This window comes from Podarcis vaucheri (assembly GCF_965113315.1).
Source record: "Podarcis vaucheri genome assembly, chromosome: 14".
In the NCBI taxonomy this organism is placed as follows: domain Eukaryota; kingdom Metazoa; phylum Chordata; class Lepidosauria; order Squamata; family Lacertidae; genus Podarcis; species Podarcis vaucheri.
Window position 1 is genome coordinate 15,416,296 of NC_138752.1, and position 18,777 is coordinate 15,435,072.

The 18,777-nt window shown below is 42.7% G+C and overlaps 1 protein-coding gene and 1 long non-coding RNA gene across 4 annotated transcripts in view; both read right to left on the minus strand.

Annotated features, from left to right (window-relative positions):
- Positions 1-11,453, minus strand: part of USP8 (ubiquitin specific peptidase 8) — a 35,121-nt gene extending 23,668 nt beyond the window's left edge. For 2 of the 3 annotated variants that reach the window (XM_082198345.1, XM_082198343.1), the window contains exons 1-5: positions 11,254-11,452; positions 4,656-4,851; positions 4,126-4,270; positions 3,583-3,668; positions 775-925 (exon numbers count right to left, since the gene is read on the minus strand). In XM_082198345.1, the coding sequence (XP_082054471.1) occupies positions 775-925; positions 3,583-3,668; positions 4,126-4,270; positions 4,656-4,759 (486 nt within the window). In that variant the 5' untranslated portion in view covers positions 4,760-4,851; positions 11,254-11,452. Of the gene's footprint in view, positions 1-774; positions 926-3,582; positions 3,669-4,125; positions 4,271-4,655; positions 4,852-11,253 lie in introns of all 3 variants that reach the window. The other variant, XM_082198344.1, reaches the window with a different exon arrangement.
- Positions 11,454-13,644: 2,191 nt separating this feature from the next.
- On the minus strand, positions 13,645-17,919 carry LOC309518798. The gene is made up of 2 exons (XR_014213618.1): positions 16,102-17,919; positions 13,645-16,053 (listed from the first exon to the last, which is right to left on the minus strand). It is a non-coding gene; the product is annotated as an uncharacterized lncRNA (long non-coding RNA).
- Between the last annotated feature and the right edge of the window lie 858 nt (positions 17,920-18,777).

Genomic DNA, 18,777 nt, shown 5'->3' on the forward strand with positions numbered 1-18,777 from the left:
AGTTACTCATGCGTAAACTGGTGCCTCTCTAGGCTAATTTGCCTTGTTAAACCTTTCTGACTGCACAGCTCTTGCTCATCGCGGCTGCCTCAGTTGCTGGCAGAATCCGTCAGTGGGCGTTTCTTGAACCTCTTCCAACATAAAAGTTGTTTGACACCCAGTCTCCTCCTCCTCTTACTGCGCGGGAGTCTTCTGCGCAGGGAGGGCGTGGGCAGCGGAGGACCTGGGCTCTCCTCACTGATGTCCAGTGAAGAGTCCTGGAGCCCTCTCTCCGATTCCCCCATCTGCCCCCCTTTCTCCCTGGTGTTGCGCTGATTAGCTTCCCCCTCCACTGAGCTGTTTCTCCCCCTGCTGCTGGGTCCTTCGCCAGCATCATCTGGGAGCCTCCCCTTCACCTCTCGCTCTGATGTCAGTTCCCTGACAGATATACATGCTTGCAATGTGAAGAAAGAGCCACCCATCAGATTGCTCAGTTTAGCAGTTACAGGCTAGAATGGTGATGACCTTTTCGGGCCTGAGTAGGATTTAAAATAGACAACCTTCAGAATTATTCAACAGGATAAGCCTGTTGAATATATGAAATATTAAGCACAATGTATTTAATGAACAACACACTTAACCCCAAGAAACTGCTAAGTTTTGTTTTCAAACTTAAATAATCTAATTTTAGGTGCTGCCAGATATAAGCCAACTCCCCCCACCTCCAAAATCCTAGACTAGATTTTTTTAATGTTTACAACAGATAACATTTTAAGGATTAAGTGACCCAATTACCATTTGATTTTTTCCTTTGGGATCTGATGAATCTTCTGAAGAGGTTTTGGTTAAAACTTTTGCATCATCTTTCAATTCCTGCTTTTTCAACTGTTGCTCCTCTTGCCTTTCCTTTTCTTCCAGTTTCTTCCGCACTTCGGCTTCTTCATATCTAGTTTAAAAAAGAATTACAATTTACAATTTGCTTTTTTCATTGCAAGAGATTGTTTTGTTGGCACTTACTGTTAAGATGCCCAAGTCTCTGGTGAATGAAGAAAGCCAGTCATTGCTGGGTTAATGCCTCCAACAAGCCTAGGCAGGAAACTCAATACGTAACTTGCATGTGTTCTTCATCCTCTTTCCCAGGAGACATCAGTCACACTTTTGACCAAGCCTTTGAAGATCCTGGTCAGTGATTGGTTCTCTTCATCCACCAAAGAAGGAAAAGTGAACCATTCTCCTGGAGGACTTGGGAGCCAGTCACTGCTGAGACCTACCAGAGCCTGCCTCTAGGTGGGGAAGATTGTAAGTGCTCACTAAACATATCAGCCAAAGCCTGATAATCCTTAAATCTTTACCATCTGATTGCCATTTGGTTTTCTGGACAATAGACCCTAAACATCATGCATCCTTTTACATGCTGCTTACTCTGATGGATGCAAGAATGGTTTGAAGCCTTAATATTTTACTAGAAATGCAAAGCAAGTACTATTCTGAAGTTGACAAAAATGTAAGATCTCTATTGTTTTAAATATATTAAACAAACACAAAATCACCGTTTATAGGATGGTTTGTCAGAACAGCGTATGTATGTGAGCATTCCAAATGTGGTGAGTAAACAAATGTAACTAATATTCTTACTTGGCTACAGAACAAGAATAGCATACTAAATTCTAAAAGAAGACTTCAGAAACTGATGTCTGAGTGATGAAAATTCTATTTTTTTTATTTAAAGGAAGTCAGATAAAAGATTTCATCTGGTTTCATCAAGGCAGAAGTCAACCACTCTTCCTCCTTCTTATAGATACCATTTAATCACCACCTGCACATTAATTAATTTCTAAATTCAGTTATTAACTGCTCTTGTACCACAGGAGAACAGAAAAAACAAAACATGCTACTACTAGAGCTTGACTTGGAGACTGTTGTAGAAGTGTCGAAGAAAGAATTTGGATTATTCCCAAAGTAGTTAATTCATGAATATCTTGGGAGCATTCCAAATACTTTATCGTACTGTTGCCCTTGAAAAACAAGGGCACATTGTTTCTTTGGAGGCGCGGGGGACGCCTGACTGATATCTGTGCACTGGATGGTAGTTGTGCCACTACATTCGGGGGTCTGGAAAACAGGAAATATTATTAAAAAGATTTCTTAAGGAAAAGCACCACACTATCAAAGGCCCAGATGAAATGCCATAGCTCTCCTACAAAATTGTGTGGGGAACATAAGAAGCTACATGTGTTTTCCTACACATATCAGGTCACATTTTCATCATATTTACAAAAATAAGGAAAAATGCACTATTACAAGGTTATAGCTGTGTTAAAGGATAATAGAATTATTGAGACAAAATGAAACAGAAGTAGCCAATAGTTTGGTATGAGCTGCAGCTTAGTGGTAGAACACATGCTTTGCATCTAGAAGGCCCCAGATTCAACCTATCGTTCAGCCCGGACACTGAGATCCAGCGCCGAGGGCCTTCTGGCGGTTCCCTCATTGCAAGAAGTAAGGTTACAGGGAACCAGACAGAGGGTCTTCTCGGTAGTGGCGCCCACCCTGTGGAACACCCTCCCTTCAGATGCGAAGGAAATAAGTAGCTATCCTATCTTTAAAAGACATCTGAAGGCAGCCTTGTTCAGGGAAGTTTTTAACATTTAACGCTGTATTGTTTTTAATACTTGATTGGAAGCCACCCAGAGTGGCTGGGGAAACTCAGCCAGATGGGCGGGGTATAAATAAAAAATTATTATTATTATTATTATTATTATTATTATTATTATTACGCCATATCTAGGTGAGAAAGATTTGATTGGAGAGCTGCTGCCAGTCAAGAATACTTAGCGAGATGGGTAATGGTTTGATTTTTGTGTAAAGGCAGCTTCTTATGTGTTTATGGCAAGCCTGCTAAAAGTTCTAAATAATATGAGCCTGGATACTTCTCATTTGCACACCATAGGTCTTCCTCATAGGTCTTCCTCTGTGTGCCCCCTATGTCTGAATTACAATGGTTGGCCACACAGATCAGGATGTTTTCAACTGCAGCAGCAACATTATTAAGCCACTCCTCTAGGGATGCACATCCCCCTTCCTTCCTGTTATTTTTAAGGCAGCTGGCCAAGACTGTCATGTTCCAGAGTGCTTTTGGATTTGTTTAATATTGGATATGGCTTTATATCAATTGATGCTGCTCATGCTTTCATTATTATTGTGATGAACTGCTGCTGATTATTCTAACTTCCCCAATCTTCACCAATTGCTGGGGAGTGAGTGAGAGAGAGAGTGTGTTTGGGAACAGGATCCTGAATGAGGTGGTCTAGGACTCCAAGTTTCTGCTACATGTCTAAAAGCCAAGGGCTAACACTATAGATAGCCATGAATGCAGCACTGTCATTTATAAAGATCACAGGGGATTCAAGTTCCACTGCAATCGTTCTCTCGTTCACTTACAGAGGTACTCTATGCCGAAACATTTTTAGCCTCTTATTGAACTCTCAGTTAATTGAAAATGTTGCAGGAGGAATGCTTCTCTGTGCTTAATAAGGAAAAATACGGTAGAAGATAACAAAAAACCAAGCACACGTATTAACATTTAATGCTGTTTAAGCATACCTGAGTTTAAGGCTTTCTGAAAGTCTTTCAGCTTCTTCAATAGCCTTTTTTATGTTTGTAGGTCCAAGCATTGAATGAAAGTAATCCTGAAATTACAAGAAGCATAGAACCATTTCAAGCAGTGTACCATTGCCCAATGTATACAGAAAAAAATCCATTAGTCATGATCTTTCTGGCACTATGTCATAGATGAATAATTGACAGTTTCAAATGGAGATTGGAATGAGTGGCTGTTCTCCCTCTTGAGCTTCCAGTTCTGAACTTACAGGAAATGAGTAGTTGTCTCATTTCTGGCATTATTCTGAATATACAGATCTTACAGAGCGAAGGAGCAGAGACAACTGCACTTCCACTGTCCATCACAATAGTGGATTACTGCCATGCGCTTTGGTGCCTAGTGCCCAATGCAAATTTTCGCCTATGGTGTCCCTGATAGAAGTGTTTCACTTTCTCCAATCAGTGGTTTATTACCTTGAATTTTCAGATGCAATATTTAACTTTACATCAAAATATACATAAAACTACTCCTAACTGGATACCTACTTGTTGCTGTTTGAAATCTGTCCTCTTCTTAATAAGATTATACACAGTCACATACTTCATGTAAAGTACATAGGCTTTCTCTTCATCTCTGTCCAACCGGCACTCCTCAGCTGCTTTGAAGATCTTGAGGGCACTCTGTACATAACTTGAAATGGAGGCAAAGAATTCAAAATCACAAAAGTTACTGGAATGTCATGAATGCAGACTACATAAAAGCAGAACTTCCACCTACAATGATAAGCTGCTTTAAAGAACAAATGTATGAACAAGCAATTTTCTTTCTCAAAAGACAAGCCAGTGTTATTTTATGATCTACCTTTAAATTATTTTCTGCAAAAAGTGCTCAGCTTCCTTAAACATTAACTCACCTCCTGGAACTTTACAACCAGGAATGTGAATGATACAGCACTCTTTTCAAGTGTGAATGTTGTTTTAGCTATGTGTATGGAGCACGATATCTATTAGGACATATTTTCCATTAATTCCAAGAAACAAGATGAAGACTAAGTCAACTAAGCAAATATCCATACCTCTTAGTACTTGTTTTATCAGCTTTTACTTCTGTCTTTTTGTTAAGATCTTTCAATGAAGTGCAGAGGTATAGGTCTTTAGGTACAGATGCCACAGCAGGCATGTTAGTATATAGATATGTCTCCTCGGGAGGATGATAAAGGCTTCAAAGGGATGTTATAGGTCTTTGAATTACTCAGCAACCCTGGCTGTTTCCTGAAAAAAATAAAATTAAGATTTCAAATGGATCTTATTAACAAATACAAAGACACATCCTTTGACCATTTTATGAACGCTTGCCTACAGAAACTTTAAAAACACAAACACAAGCGTGAAACGACTTTTGAAACAGCTCAAGTAAAACCAGGACTTTTCCCCCTAGAAAAAGAGGTGCTGGTAATCCAGGGTAATTTAAGCACCCCCTGAAAAAAAATATCACTGAATAGAACTCTATTCAACCCTATTGCTTTCTCAAAAACCACCAGGTTATCAGTTTCAGCTTCCAGGCATGCATTTGATGTGGTGCAAAATTATCTGTTAGAAAATGTACTCAGACACACACAAAAAAAGGATGAGCAGAAAATACTGGCAACAAGCTCTTTTCTACAACCCTCAGTATGAAGACATATTCCATTTTCACTCCTTCCAGTAATATACATATGTACCTTGTTCAATTAGTCTCAAGCAGGTAATCTTAGCTGTTTTTTCTCCCACACTGTGGATTACCAATAACAAAGACTTCATATCCTGGAAACTGGAAGTCTTTTCTAAATATAACTTCAAGGTTCAACACGTCATGTCATTATTTTTTCTCCACCACCTAAGCAGCACATTGTGATTAGGTTTTGCTGAGATTAAATGCAGTATTGCAGTAGGTATTATCCAAACAGAGAGAAATAACTCTTATAACATTACTATTACTAAAGGCTACTAACATCTGCAGAGTCATCAAAATACAGCTAGCTTAGCTTGCTCACTGTTGCGCAGATAACAGGCACATGAAAACAATTCCCATGGCGACCATGCATCCAGTGGTCATGGGAAAATACTTTAAATGAAGACATTGGTAATATCATAAATATTTTCCCCCCAAAATATAGACAACAGTTGCATTTGAACATCTGCACGTATGGCTGAATTGGGGAAACATATATTTTGTGTTTAACTTCCCCCTTTTAAATTATCAATTTACTTCATGTGAGAGCAAGATGAAGTCATGCACTTAAATAAACTTTTTGTTTTCATTTGATTTAATAAGTATATACTAATTACATTCCATTAGTATTCCAGTAACTTTTGTTTTAGGTTGTTTTAGTATCTGGACCATATGATTACTTCCACTGACTACACCAATATTATGTGGCAACCTGATCATAGCCTGTTTTAAGTAACTATCAACACACAAGTACCATGAACTGGGTCTCAGTAATTGTTCATACAGTGGTACCCCTAGTTGCGCACACCTCTGGTTGCGCACGCTGTGGGTTATGAGCTCCGGTAACCCAGAAGTAGCTGCTCCTGGTTGCAAACTTTGCCCCGGGATGCGAGTGGAAACTGCATGCCGGAGGTGCACGCGCAGTGGGAGGCGCACTTTCGCTAATGGCGCCTCAGGTAATGGGTAGTTTCCGGTTACAAACGGACCTCCGAAATGGATTTCATTTGTAACCAGAAGTACCACTGTATTTGCAAAACAGATATCACAGAATTGTGGAGTTGGGAGGGATTACAAGGGTCATCTAGTCCAACTCTCTGCAATGCAGGAATCTCAACTAAAGCATCCATGACAGATGGCCATCCAACGTCTGCTTAAAAACCTCCAAGGAAGGAGAAAGTACAACCTTCTGAGGCAGTTGATTCCGCTGTTGAACAGTTCTTACCATCAGCAAGTTCTTCAGTCAGAATCTCCTTTCTTGTAACTTAAAGCCATTAGTTTGGGAGCTACTCCCCGGTGCAGGAGAAAAAAAAACTTGCTCCATCTTCCATTTGACAGTTCTTTAGATCTTTGAAGATGGCTATCATATTTCCTCTCAGTCCCCTCTTTTCCAGGCTAAGCATACCCAATTCCCTCAACTGTTCCTCATAAGGCTTGGTTTCCAGACCCTTGATCATCTTGGTTGCCCTTCTCTGCACATGTTCCAGCTTGTCAATATTCTTCTTAAAGTGTGGCACCCAGAGCTGGATGTGGTATTCCAGGTGTGGTCTGATCAAGGCAGAATAAAGCGTGACTATTGCTTCCCTTGATCAGGACACTATATTTCTGTTGATGCAGTCTTGAATAGCATTAGATTTTCTGCTGCCGTAGGACACTGTTGACTCATCCTAACCTTGTAGTCTAAATCCCCTAAATCCTTTTCAGATGTACTACTGGCAATCTAGGCGTCCCTCATCTTATATTGGTGTAGCAGGTTCTTCCTGCCCAAGTGCAGAACCAGACATTTGTCCCTATTGAAATTCCTTTTACAGTGGTACCTCGGGTTACATACACTTCAGGTTACAAACTCCGCTAACCCAGAAATAGTACCTCGGGTTAAGAACTTGGCTTCAGGATGAGAACAGAAATCGTGCAGCAGCGGGAGGCCCCATTAGCTAAAGTGGTGCTTCAGGTTAAGAACAGTTTCAGGTTAAGAACGGACCTCCGGAACAAATTAAGTTCTTAACCCGAGGTACCACTGTATTAGTTTTGGCCCAGTTCTGTCTTCTGCTACACTAGCTAACCCTCCCAGCTTGGTGTCTTCCACAAATTTGATGAGGATCCTCTCAATTCCTTCGTCCCAGTCGTTTAGAAAGATGGTGAACAACAGGCCCAGGACAGAACCATGTGGTACACCACTTGTCACTTTTTTCCAGGATGTTGAGGAACTATTAGTGAGCACTGTCTGGGTTAGGTCAGTCAACCAGCTACAAATCCACCTAATAGTTACCTTGTCCCGCCCACATTTTGCCAGCTTTTCCACAAGAATATCATGGGACTTTGTCAAAAGCCTTATTGAAATCAACATACATGAAGTCTACAGCATTCCCCTGATCCACCAACTTGTAACTCTATCCAAAAAAAGAAAAAGAAAGAAAAAGAAATGAGATTTGTCTGGCATGACTTATTTTTGAGAAACCCGTGCTGGGTTTTAGTAATCACAGCATCCTTTTCTAAGTGCTCATAGACCAACTGTTGGATTATCTGTTCTAGGACCTTACCTGGTATCAATGTCAAGCTCAGCTGATCAGTCGGTAGTTACCTGGGTCTTCTTTTTTCCCTTTTTTGAAGATGGGGACATTTGCTTGCCTCCAGTCCACATGTTCTCCAAAAATTCTAAAGCATTATAAACAGAGGTTCTGAGATTACATCCACAAGCTCCTTTAGTACCCTTGGGTGCAGCTTACCAGGCCCTGGAGATCTGAATTCATTTAAAGTAGCTAAGTGTTCCCTTAGCACCTCTGTTCTTATATTGAGCTGCAGCTCCCTCCTTAAATCATTTATTCTGTTATCACCAGGTTGGGCATTGCTTTCCTTCTGGGTGAAGAGGCAAAGTAGGTGTTGAACAGTTCTTCCTTCTCTGTCCCCAAATAGCATTTCTCCATCTTCTCCACACACAGGGCCTACTACTTGCTTGTTCTTCCTCCTGCTTTGAACATAGCCAAAGAAAGCTTTAAAAAACATTTTTAACTTCTCTTGCAAGCCTGGTCCACCTGTCATTCGCCCTGCAACTGTTGGCTACCTATGTGATTTCCCCTTCCATTTCTTATACATGCCCTTCTTAAATCTCGGGTCATCTGTAAGCTCCTTATGCAGCCACACGGTTTCCTTAGATGCCTCCAACTTTTCTTTCTTGTTGGAATTGTATGCCTTTGTGACTTCAATGTATCATCTTTAAGAAATGCCAATCCATTTTGGACTCACTTCTCTTTGAGTATTTCTGACCATGGTATCACTTAGTTCCTTAAGTTTTTTGAAATCAGTCTTCTTAAAATCCAGGGTGTTTTTACAAATACACCCAGCTTTCCATTGGTTCTATTTCATGAATCCCAAGAGACCGTGATCACTTCCTCTGAAGTTTCCCAGTACTTCCATTTTGTCAAGTCAGTTCCTCCCTGTTAGTGAGGACCAGGTCTAAGTTGTTGCTTCTTCCACCTTATGGTAAATGAATTGTCAGCAAGGCAATTGAGGAATTTGTTGGACCTTACATTCTTGGCAGAGTTTGAGTTCCCATAGATATTGAGGTAGTTGAAGCCTCCCATGACTACTGTATCTCTCATTTTTGAATGTCTGGTAATATGCTGTAGGAAGGCATCACCCAAATCTTCAGTCTGGCTTGGAAGTCTATAGCAAAGAGCCACAGTAAGGTCACTGTTGCTTCCCTTTCCTACAGTTTTTACCCATATACTCTCAATTGGCCTTCCTTCATTATGCCCTTTCCTTCAAGTGTGTAGAAGCTGGTGTTAAAAGTAATAAGCAGTACTACAATGTTCTTACCATTTATTGCTTGCATTTACACATGAACTGTCATTAACACATAAGCACAGGAAGAGGAAACAAGGATACACTTCCTACATTCCCCACATATATACTGTGTCGTAAGACTGAGGAAGAGTCAGCTAGCAAAACCAATACCTCTACTATAGCCAGCCACGAACATAATCAGACAATAAACAAGGTAGGTAGAGTATCAACCAGTCAACAATCGGCTCTGGCAGAGTATAAACATTATGAATTCAACATCCATCTTTCTCCTGGCTACTTTATCCTTCGGTATTTACACAGTTGCTGCTATATATGTTTTAAAGTCCATGATATTCCTATAATTTCACTGCCTGGAGTCTCCCATGTGAAGACACCACCATGTACTCATGCTCCTAGAACCTGTATGTCAGATCTTTCCAAACTTTTCATGTTGGTGACACACTTTTTAGAAATGCATCATTTCATGACACAGTAATTCAGTTTTACTAGCAAGGTAAAGGGACCCCTGACCATTAGGTCCAGTCGTGACCGACTCTGGGGTTGCGGCGCTCATCTCGCTTTATTGGCCGAGGGAGCCGGCGTACAGCTTCCAGGTCATGTGGCCAGCATGACTAAGCCGCTTCTGGCAAACCAGAGCAGCACACGGAAACGCCGTTTACCTTCCCGCCGGAGCAGCACCTATTTATCTACTTGCACTTGACATCCTTTCGAACTGCTAGATGGGCAGGAGCAGGGACCGAGCAATGGGAGCTCACCCCATTGCGGGGATTTGAACCGCTGACCTTCTGATCGGCAAGCCCTAGGCTCTGTGGTTTAGACCACAGATCCACCCGCTTCCCATTTTACTAGCAAACCGGAGGTTAAACTACCCCTTTTCCAGGCCCAGGAGGAACATAGGAAGCATTCGCACGACACAGCTACACACGGCAGCTGACACACTAAATGTGTCGTGACATAAAGTTTGGAAAGATCTGCTGTATGTTCACGTGCTCCTAGAACATGTACGGACATCCCAAGAACTCTCCCTCTTGGCATAACTTATTGGCACAATTATCCAATTTAAGCTTCTGCTTAAATTCAGTCTCAACGCATGGAAAGGTTTGGGAGGCATTACTCACTATAAATCCACAACACGCAAGTTAAAACCGTGAGCACACACCGCTTACTTCGCAGAACTACTTCCGCACATGAATTTCCATTACTAGCGTAAGACAATTCTGCATCACTACAAATGCATGTATGGAGGAAGAGGAGCCAAACACTGGAACGTGACACACACTCACCTACAGGTCAGATCCTCCATGTGTGAATTTCATCATGGGTAAAGTCACCCCAATGATGTTTTGCAAGCTTCCTACTGGCCTTGTTTGATGTTTTATTGTGTTTTTAATATTCCGTTGGGAGCCGCCCAGAGTGGCTGGGGAAACCCAGCCAGATGGGCAGGGTATGTATGTATGTATAAATAAATATTATTATTATTACCGCTACTACTACTATTGTTATTACTATTGTTATTATTATTATGTGTACACCCCTTTCTGTTTAAGCATATGCTTAGAAGGGCATATATACAGCGTGGATGGGCCAAACCGGCATTTGAAAACACGCCTGTCACATAAAGGCTCCAGGAAACGGGCCAGGATTGGCTGCGGTTCCCTGCTGATCACGCTTGGGGGGGGGAGGTTAAACACGAGTAACGTGTGAATGCAACCTCCCAGGTCACTCACCAAGGTGACATTTTAATGGACGTCGTTGGGGGGGGGGGGAGAGATGACTCCCGTGGTTCCCCCCTTCATTCCCCCTTTTTCTGCTCGGTATGGACTTTCTCTCAATTCCTTATGCCTCCCGCCATCTCGCGGCCTCCGCCCATTCCCACCTCACAACCCGAGTCTCCCCAACGCCGCCACCCCGGGCTCCTCCTTGCGGGCCCACAGAAGGGCCCCTCCACGGCCAACACGGACCCCGCCGTCTCGTGTGAGCCGAGCCCCACAGACGCGTGTCGGGTCTCCCTTCCGAACCCCCTCCCCCCCCCCGCCAGCAAGCCTCGTTCTCCGGGCTCCAGACCAGCTTGCCCACCCTGGGGTCCTTCCTGAGGTAAAAGAGGGCAGGCCGCTCCGCCTCACAGAGGCCTTTCCCGGCCCGCTCGGCTCCAGCGCACTCACCTGAGCTTCGGGGGTCTCGCAGCAGCAGCAGCAGCAGCCGTCGCCACCACCTCTCCCTCCTCCCTTCGACCCGGCCCAGGCCCATGTCCCAGAGGCGAAACGGCGGAGGGAAGATGGGCTGGAGGACGGCCTTCGCTTCCGAGGCGGAACTGGGCTGAGGCGGCGGAGAGGCGGCCCGTGGGCGGGGATAGGGCTGGCTCTTCCCTCAGCGGCGGGGCTCGGGCCCAGCCTCCCTGGCAAAGGGGCTGGGCTGCGGGAATGGCTTGCTTACTCGTAGGGAAGCGTGTGTTGGGGTAGCCGACTGATAAAACAGCAGCCACCAAATCTTTATTTTTAATTTTTGTTCAGGGTTTCAAGAGTGTATCTATGAGGTGGGGAAGTTTATGGACGGGGTTTGCCCGTCTTTTCTCTGCCAAAAATTTAGTCCTTTTGGGAAAGCAGAGCTGCTTTCTTTGGTGAATTATAGGGAAAGAACTATCGGTTTTTATCATATGTGGTGGTCTTGTAATAAGGATCAGTGCAGGATTTACATATAAACTAAAGCTATAGCTTAGGCCCCATTTTCCTGGGGGACCCAAAAAAAATATTAAAGGGAAAACCCCCTAGATGTACATTTCCAAAATATAATAAATAAAATAAAACCTATATGCAGCAAGTGTTTTGTGTTGTGTAGACTCCTATGACGCAAGTAATGGGCCCTGCCTGCTCGCCTGCTCACTAAAATATCACTGGTTTGCTAATTTCTATCTATAAAAATTATGGACTTTGCATTCTGCATGGACTTTTCAACAATTACTTTGATAAAATACATATTTTGTTATGTGCAGATGGCTTTAGATACCTGTTAGGTCCATAAATTACCATATATAGCATATATTCAACACAAAAAAGCAGCAATTTGTTGTTGACAAAGGACAGCTGGACATATAAAGGGCCCCACTACCTTCAGTAGCTTAGGGCCTCATCAAACCTAAATCCAGCCCTGAGTAAGGTAAAGCTTACTGGGAAATGATATACAATGAATTGAAAAGGATGTTCAAAATAACCTTTGTAAAAAAACAAAACCAACAGCTTTTTGGGGGGAATTATAGGGACAGAATTACCAAAAATGTATAGAAACCTATTCTTGTATGCTATTACAGTGGCAAGAATGTTACTCGCCCCAAAATTTTAAGAAGCAGCAAAGGAAGAATGGATGCAAAAACCTATGGAATATGCAGAAATGGCAAAACTTGCAGGAAGAATAAGGAATAAAGATAACCAACTCTTTATAAAAGAATGGAAATGGTTTATTGAATATTTACAGATCAATTGTAAACAGATGAGAACACTGGCAGGATTGTTGTAATAATGTGCAGTTTCCGAAGAGCATATATTTTAAAGATGAATAAAGGAGCAAATTAAGGTAATTTGGAGTATGCAGAAGATATTAAAAATACATTTAAGGAACCACAGAAAGGGGGTAGGAAGTCAGTTTGTGAAATGTTAAAATGATTGTAAAATTAGTGAATGTATAAACCTGAAAAGCATAAATAAAATTTAAAAAGCAAGCAGAGCTGCTTCAAGCAGCAAAAGGCAACCGTCAGATACAGTATGATGTACTGTAGGTTTTTTTGTTTTTATGTTGTTGTAAAGCACCCTGTTTTATGAGGAAGATAGATGAGTTCTTTGTGAACTTCTAAAATGTTGCCTTTCGCTTTCCAGTTCTCCAATAATTAAAGCAGTTGCTGGATTCCTGTGAAATAATGAACCCACAAGCTTTTGGTAATGCCCCATTGCTGTAGATGGCTGAACTATCCATGCTGTGCAACTTTTAAGATGGCAAACTTTCTGTTTCCCCTATTGCAAAATAACTGAACAAACTCAAAGATCTGAGCTTCTTGGAAATAACCAATACATTGCAATTTTTCTACTCCAGAAAGTCTGCTCAGTCATTTTGCTAGTGAATCGCCATCTCATAGATGTTGGGAAGAACAGACAAAATAAAACTTATAAAACATTTTGCAAGCCCCAGCATACTTTTTAGTTACTGAAGTTAGTTGGACTAGTTGTTGAGCAAACATATTTAGATTGGAGGCTTACTAATTCTCTTTGGTTCCACAGTAGGCTTCTGCACTCGGGATTGCTCTGTAAAATGGGTGAAAAGGGTTACTTTGAATTGCAAACTCCACAGGAAAACTGGGTGGAGAGGTTGAGTCAACAAGAGGGCTGTAGTGGAATTTTTAAGTGGAGCCACAAGCTTTGTGCTATTTTGATTATAGGAATTTGCTTTCAGTCTTATCTTTGGGACTACAGTACAATCAGGGTGTCCTAAACTCATATTCTTTGTCTCCTCGCTGCAAAGCTACATAAGCAAAGTCCATAATCTGACCCCAAATAAAAATAGCAGAGAAGTGTTAGGAACAGTTTGGGAATGGAGAAGGCATCCCACATTGAAATTTTATTTGCACCTAGCAACGTTAAAACATCATTAGGGTGAAGCAGTTAGTGGCCCAGAGTTCATCATATGATCCCTCTCATTTAAGAAATTAATACCACTTTACCAGCCTTCTCAAATATTTCCATAATTATTCATACTGTAAAAGTAAAACCTGAACTAGAGAGAAACAACATTCAGGTTTTATCAGATAAAAACACACCAGTCTTGCTTATACAAGCAGCAGCAAAGCACATTATGGATTCTTTTCTCCTTATGAAATGTTACCACACAGGATGCTCCATGGTATTATAAAACAGCAGTTATAAAACAAGTGATCAATCTGTAGCATGCCTAACATAGATATGGCATGCATAAAGATAAAAAAGGTAAAGGACCCCTGACAGTTAAGTCCAGTCCAGTCGCAGACGACTCTGGGATTGCGGAGCTCATCTCGTTTTACAGGCCGAGGGAGCCGGTGTTTGTCCGCAGAGTTTTCCCGGGTCATGTGGCCGGCATGAGTAAGCTGCTTCTGGTGCAACAGAACACCGAAACCAGAGCAGCACACGGAAACGCCGTTTACCTTCCCGCCAGAGTGGTACCTATTTATCTACTTGCACTTTGGGGCATGTTTTCGAACTGCTAGGTTGGCAGGAGCTGGGTCTCAAACCGCCAACCTTCTGATTGGCAAGCCCAAGAGGCTCAGTGGTTTAAACCACTGCGCCACCTGCGTCCCTATGGCATGCATAGTGTTATTCAAATAACTGGCACTCTGCAGCACAGTATAAAAAACTGGATAGCATTATCTAGATTTGGCAAGCTACATCGCAGGTTAAAACAAACATAAAGTACTCTGTACATATAAAAATGCTATAGAAATAAAAAAATGTAACAACTAGAGAAATGTTTACCAGTCGCATTACTAATAAAAATGACTCAAAGCAACTTACAAACACAACAGAAATACTAAAACCAGGCATTGGCAACCTCGGCCCTCCAGACGTTTTAGGACTACAACTCCCATGATCCCTAGCTAACAGGACCAGTGGTCAGGGATGATGGGAACTGTAGTCCCAAAACATCTGGAGGGCCGAGGTTGCCTATGCCTGACTAAAACTAATTCCAATAAACACCATCAATAAAAACCTGAAAAACGGTATTTTGCTAACAGTGTGTTGCCAAAGCTTCAAATTGCTGTTATGGGATTTTGTGTTTGTGCACATAATGAACTGAATGTGATTTATATGGATCTGTTAATGGAAAAATATATTTTTGTTTTTAAATGTGTTGTAATTCATTTGGAGATCTTTGTAGCAAGTAACCAAGAAGTCTAATAAATAACAGAATCAAGTGCTTCAAAGGAAAAAATAAATAAATGAAATATATGGCTGCAAAGGTGTTGTTTATCCCTCCCTGACTTTTAAAAAAACTACCCAAGACTGTCAAGCCCATATTTTTTAATGTAATCAATCTTTTATAATTCACAGCTAATCTTGTTTAGGTAAAGGTAAAGGTACCCCTGCCCGTACGGGCCAGTCGTGTCCGACTCTAGGGTTGCGTGCTCATCTCGCTCTAGAGGCCGTGAGCCGGTGCCGTCCGAAGACATCTGGGTCACGTGGCCAGCGTGACGAAGCTGCAGCTTCGTGGCCAGCACCAGCGCAGCACACGGAAACACCGTTTACCTTCCCACTATAAAGCGGTCCCTATTTATCTACTTGCACTTAAGAGTGCTTTCGAACTGCTAGGTGGGCAGGAGCTGGGACCGAATGACGGGAGCTCACCCTGCCACGGGGATTCGAACCTTCGGCCATACGATCGGCAAGTCCTAGGCTCTGAGGTTTTACCCACAGCGCCACCCGCGTCCCAATCTTGTTTAGGAATCAGTAATTCTATTGTCAAGCAGAAGCTCCCTTATTGTACAGTATTAGTTCCATTTGGCCAGGTTAGAAGCACCAGTAATTGGAGAACAAAGCTTCAACCTCTACGAACATTTTGTCCTGCACCCAACTACTGGTAGTTTGCAATACCAGAAACACTTGTTCCATTTGCAGAAATATCTATAGGAACAATGAAGTTGAAGAAACAATACTAAACTGTCCCGTCGATGTTTGGCAGGTGTCTGCAAGATCTACATTGCATTTGAAAGAGCTATCTTATCTAGGCAATGAAATCTCTTCCTTGACACCGATGCCCCATGGAACAGCCCCTGCAAATTTACTTATGGCACGTTGTTTTGTCATTTCACATTTAATGTGTATATGAAACCAGGTGAGAAATTTACACCCATTAGTGTGTGGGTAGAACCTATCTCTTTCCACCTCCCTCTCCAGACCTGCCCGCTCAGTTCTTTCACCACTAATATAATGGATTGAACCCAAATCCTACTTAACCATGATGCTTACTAGATTACCTTGGGCCAAGACTACCTTAACCCAAATCCTACTTAACCATGATGCTTACTAGATTACCTTGGGCCAAGACTACCTCACAGGATAAGTGGAGAAGAGAAAGATCATGTGACACCCTGGGCTCCTTGGGAGACAAAAACCGCAGTAAAACTTTTTAACAGGATAGCTCATGGAGAAAGAATAACATACAGTGTATCATATCATGTAAAGGGACCCCTGACTGTTAGGTCCAGTCGTGGATGACTCTGGGGTTGCGGCGCTCATCTCGCTTTAAAGGTTGAGGGAGCTGGCGTACAGCTTCCTGGTCATGTGGCCAGCATGACTAAGCCGCTTCTGGCGAATCAGAGCAGTGCACAGAAACGCCATTTACCTTCCCGCTGGAATGGTATCTATTTATCTACTTGCACTTTGACGTGCTTTCGAACTGCTAGTTCGAGGAGCAGGGACCGAGCAACGGGAGCTCACCTCGTCGCGGGGATTCGAACCGCTGACCTTCTGATTGGCAAGCCCTAGGTTCTGTGGTTTAACCCATAGCACCACCCGCGCCCATTGTATCAGGTAACATACTGGTAATTTAATGGTACTCTGAAAGTACTTTCTATTGCTTTTTGCTTGCTTTAGAAAAAACAAAAAACAGAAGCTAAATAGTAAAAGAGAGATACGGTTGAAGTAAGGAAGTTGAGAATGAGTTTTTCACTACTACCCCAAAACATTTGTTCCCAAAGACAGAATTGGAAAGAGTTAAGACTACCAGCAAATTTTATGCTTGTAGGGAGTTTTCAGGAAAATGAACCAATAGGAAAGCTTGGAATACTAGAGAGTTACATATACTGTACCTACATTCATTTAAAGTGAATCTTTTCCACAAATTAAGATTTTCTGCCCAGTCTCTAAAACACAGATATTTAGAACTTTTATTCCTCAAGCTCAATTAACTTACTTACTTTACAATAATTAGCAACTCAAATCCCTGATGCAGGTATAAGACGCTTGTGGTTCTCCATAGTTGGATTCAAACTCCCATTAGCCCCAGTCAGCAAGGCCATGATCAGGGATTAAAATGGTAATCTAGTAACATCTGGAGGGCCACAGGTTACCTACCCCTGCCCTGAAAAAATCTTCACAGTAAGATACCTTTTCTCATGCCAGTTCTGATTTACTCACAATATTATCTTCCTATAGTGGTTTTGCAATTGACAATGATGTGGTGGCTCCTTGTGTGTGGAAAGCTCTCCCCAGGGAGGCTCATCTTTGTTACAGATCTTTAGACACCAGGCAAAAACATTCCTCTTCAACCAGGCCTTTGGCTGTTAACCCATCTATTGTCTTTTTCTATTATTTATTAAATTTACAGCATGAAAAATACAGTAACTTGGATTCTCAGGCCATACTGTAAAAGGCCCTGTACTATCTAGAAAAGCATTGTCAGACAGCATAGTGAGGATGCAATGGTGGCAGTAAAGTATTGCTTCTTTGCTGCCTTCACTGACAAGGAGTAGGCTTGATAATAAGCCCTCAGCAGTGTTCAACTGCATTCAACTGGAGTTTTCCTCCACTTGCGTTTAAGCAGTCTTCCAACTTGTTTCATGGCTCTGAACTCTGGAGTATACCAAGGTGCCAAGCAGGCTCTATGAAGCAGGAGAGCCTTTTGGATATTTCACAAGTTGGCCAAGGCTTCAAAAGAAACAGCTGTCTTGTCAGCTGGAAAATCTCCCCAAGCTGTCTGGAACTCAACTGGATCCATCAGCTTCTGAGTGCAGAACATCCTGCACATTCATCTTGTTTTTTGTTGATAATTGTTAACTTCTTGAGGGGAAGACTGATGATAAAACTGCACTGCTGCAACTACCGTATTTTTCGTCCTATAGGGCGCACCGGCCCATAGGACACACCTCGTTTTTTTTGGGGGGGGGGGAATGAATAAAAAAAATCCCCCCCCACCGCGGCTGCCGCCCCAAGCCTTGCACACACCTGCCCGAAGCACGGGCGCCCTCTGGAGGGCTCCCCGTGCTTCGGGCGACAGACTGCCGCCCCAAGCCTCGCGCGCCTGGCGGGACCTCCTTCCGGGCGCGCAAAGCTTGCGGACACTCGCCTGGGCTGCAGGCTGCTGCCCGCAAGCCTTGTGAGCCCACGGGAACTCCCGCCAGGCTTGCAAGGTTTGCGGATAGCTTCCTGAAGCCTGGAGAGCGAGAGGGGCCGGTGCGCACCGATGCCTCTCGCTCTCCAGGCTTCAGCAAAAGCCTGCATTCGCCCCATAGGACGCACACACATTTCCCCTTCATTTTTGGAGGGGGAAAAGTGCATCCTATGGGGCGAAAAATACGGTATGACCCAGTTACCAACTCACAAGTCGTACCTTGGTTTTCGAACAGAATGCATTCTGGGAGTCCATTAACTCCCAGAATGGTTCGAAAACCAAGGCACAGCTCCCAATTGGCTGCAGGAGCGTTCTGCAGCCAATCAGAAGCCACGCTGGATGTTCAGTTTTCGAAATCATTCGAAAACCGGAATTCTCACTTCCAGTTTTCAATTGTTTGGGAGCCAAAATGTACAAGTACCAAGGCGTTCGGCAACCAGGATACGACTGTAGTCAGAATCTCTTTTTTTAGTGCACACTCATTTTTTGGATTGGCTCCTATCTGTATAGCCATGATAAACATAACTTTTTTTGTTTCATTTTTCATAATCACAACAGAGAAA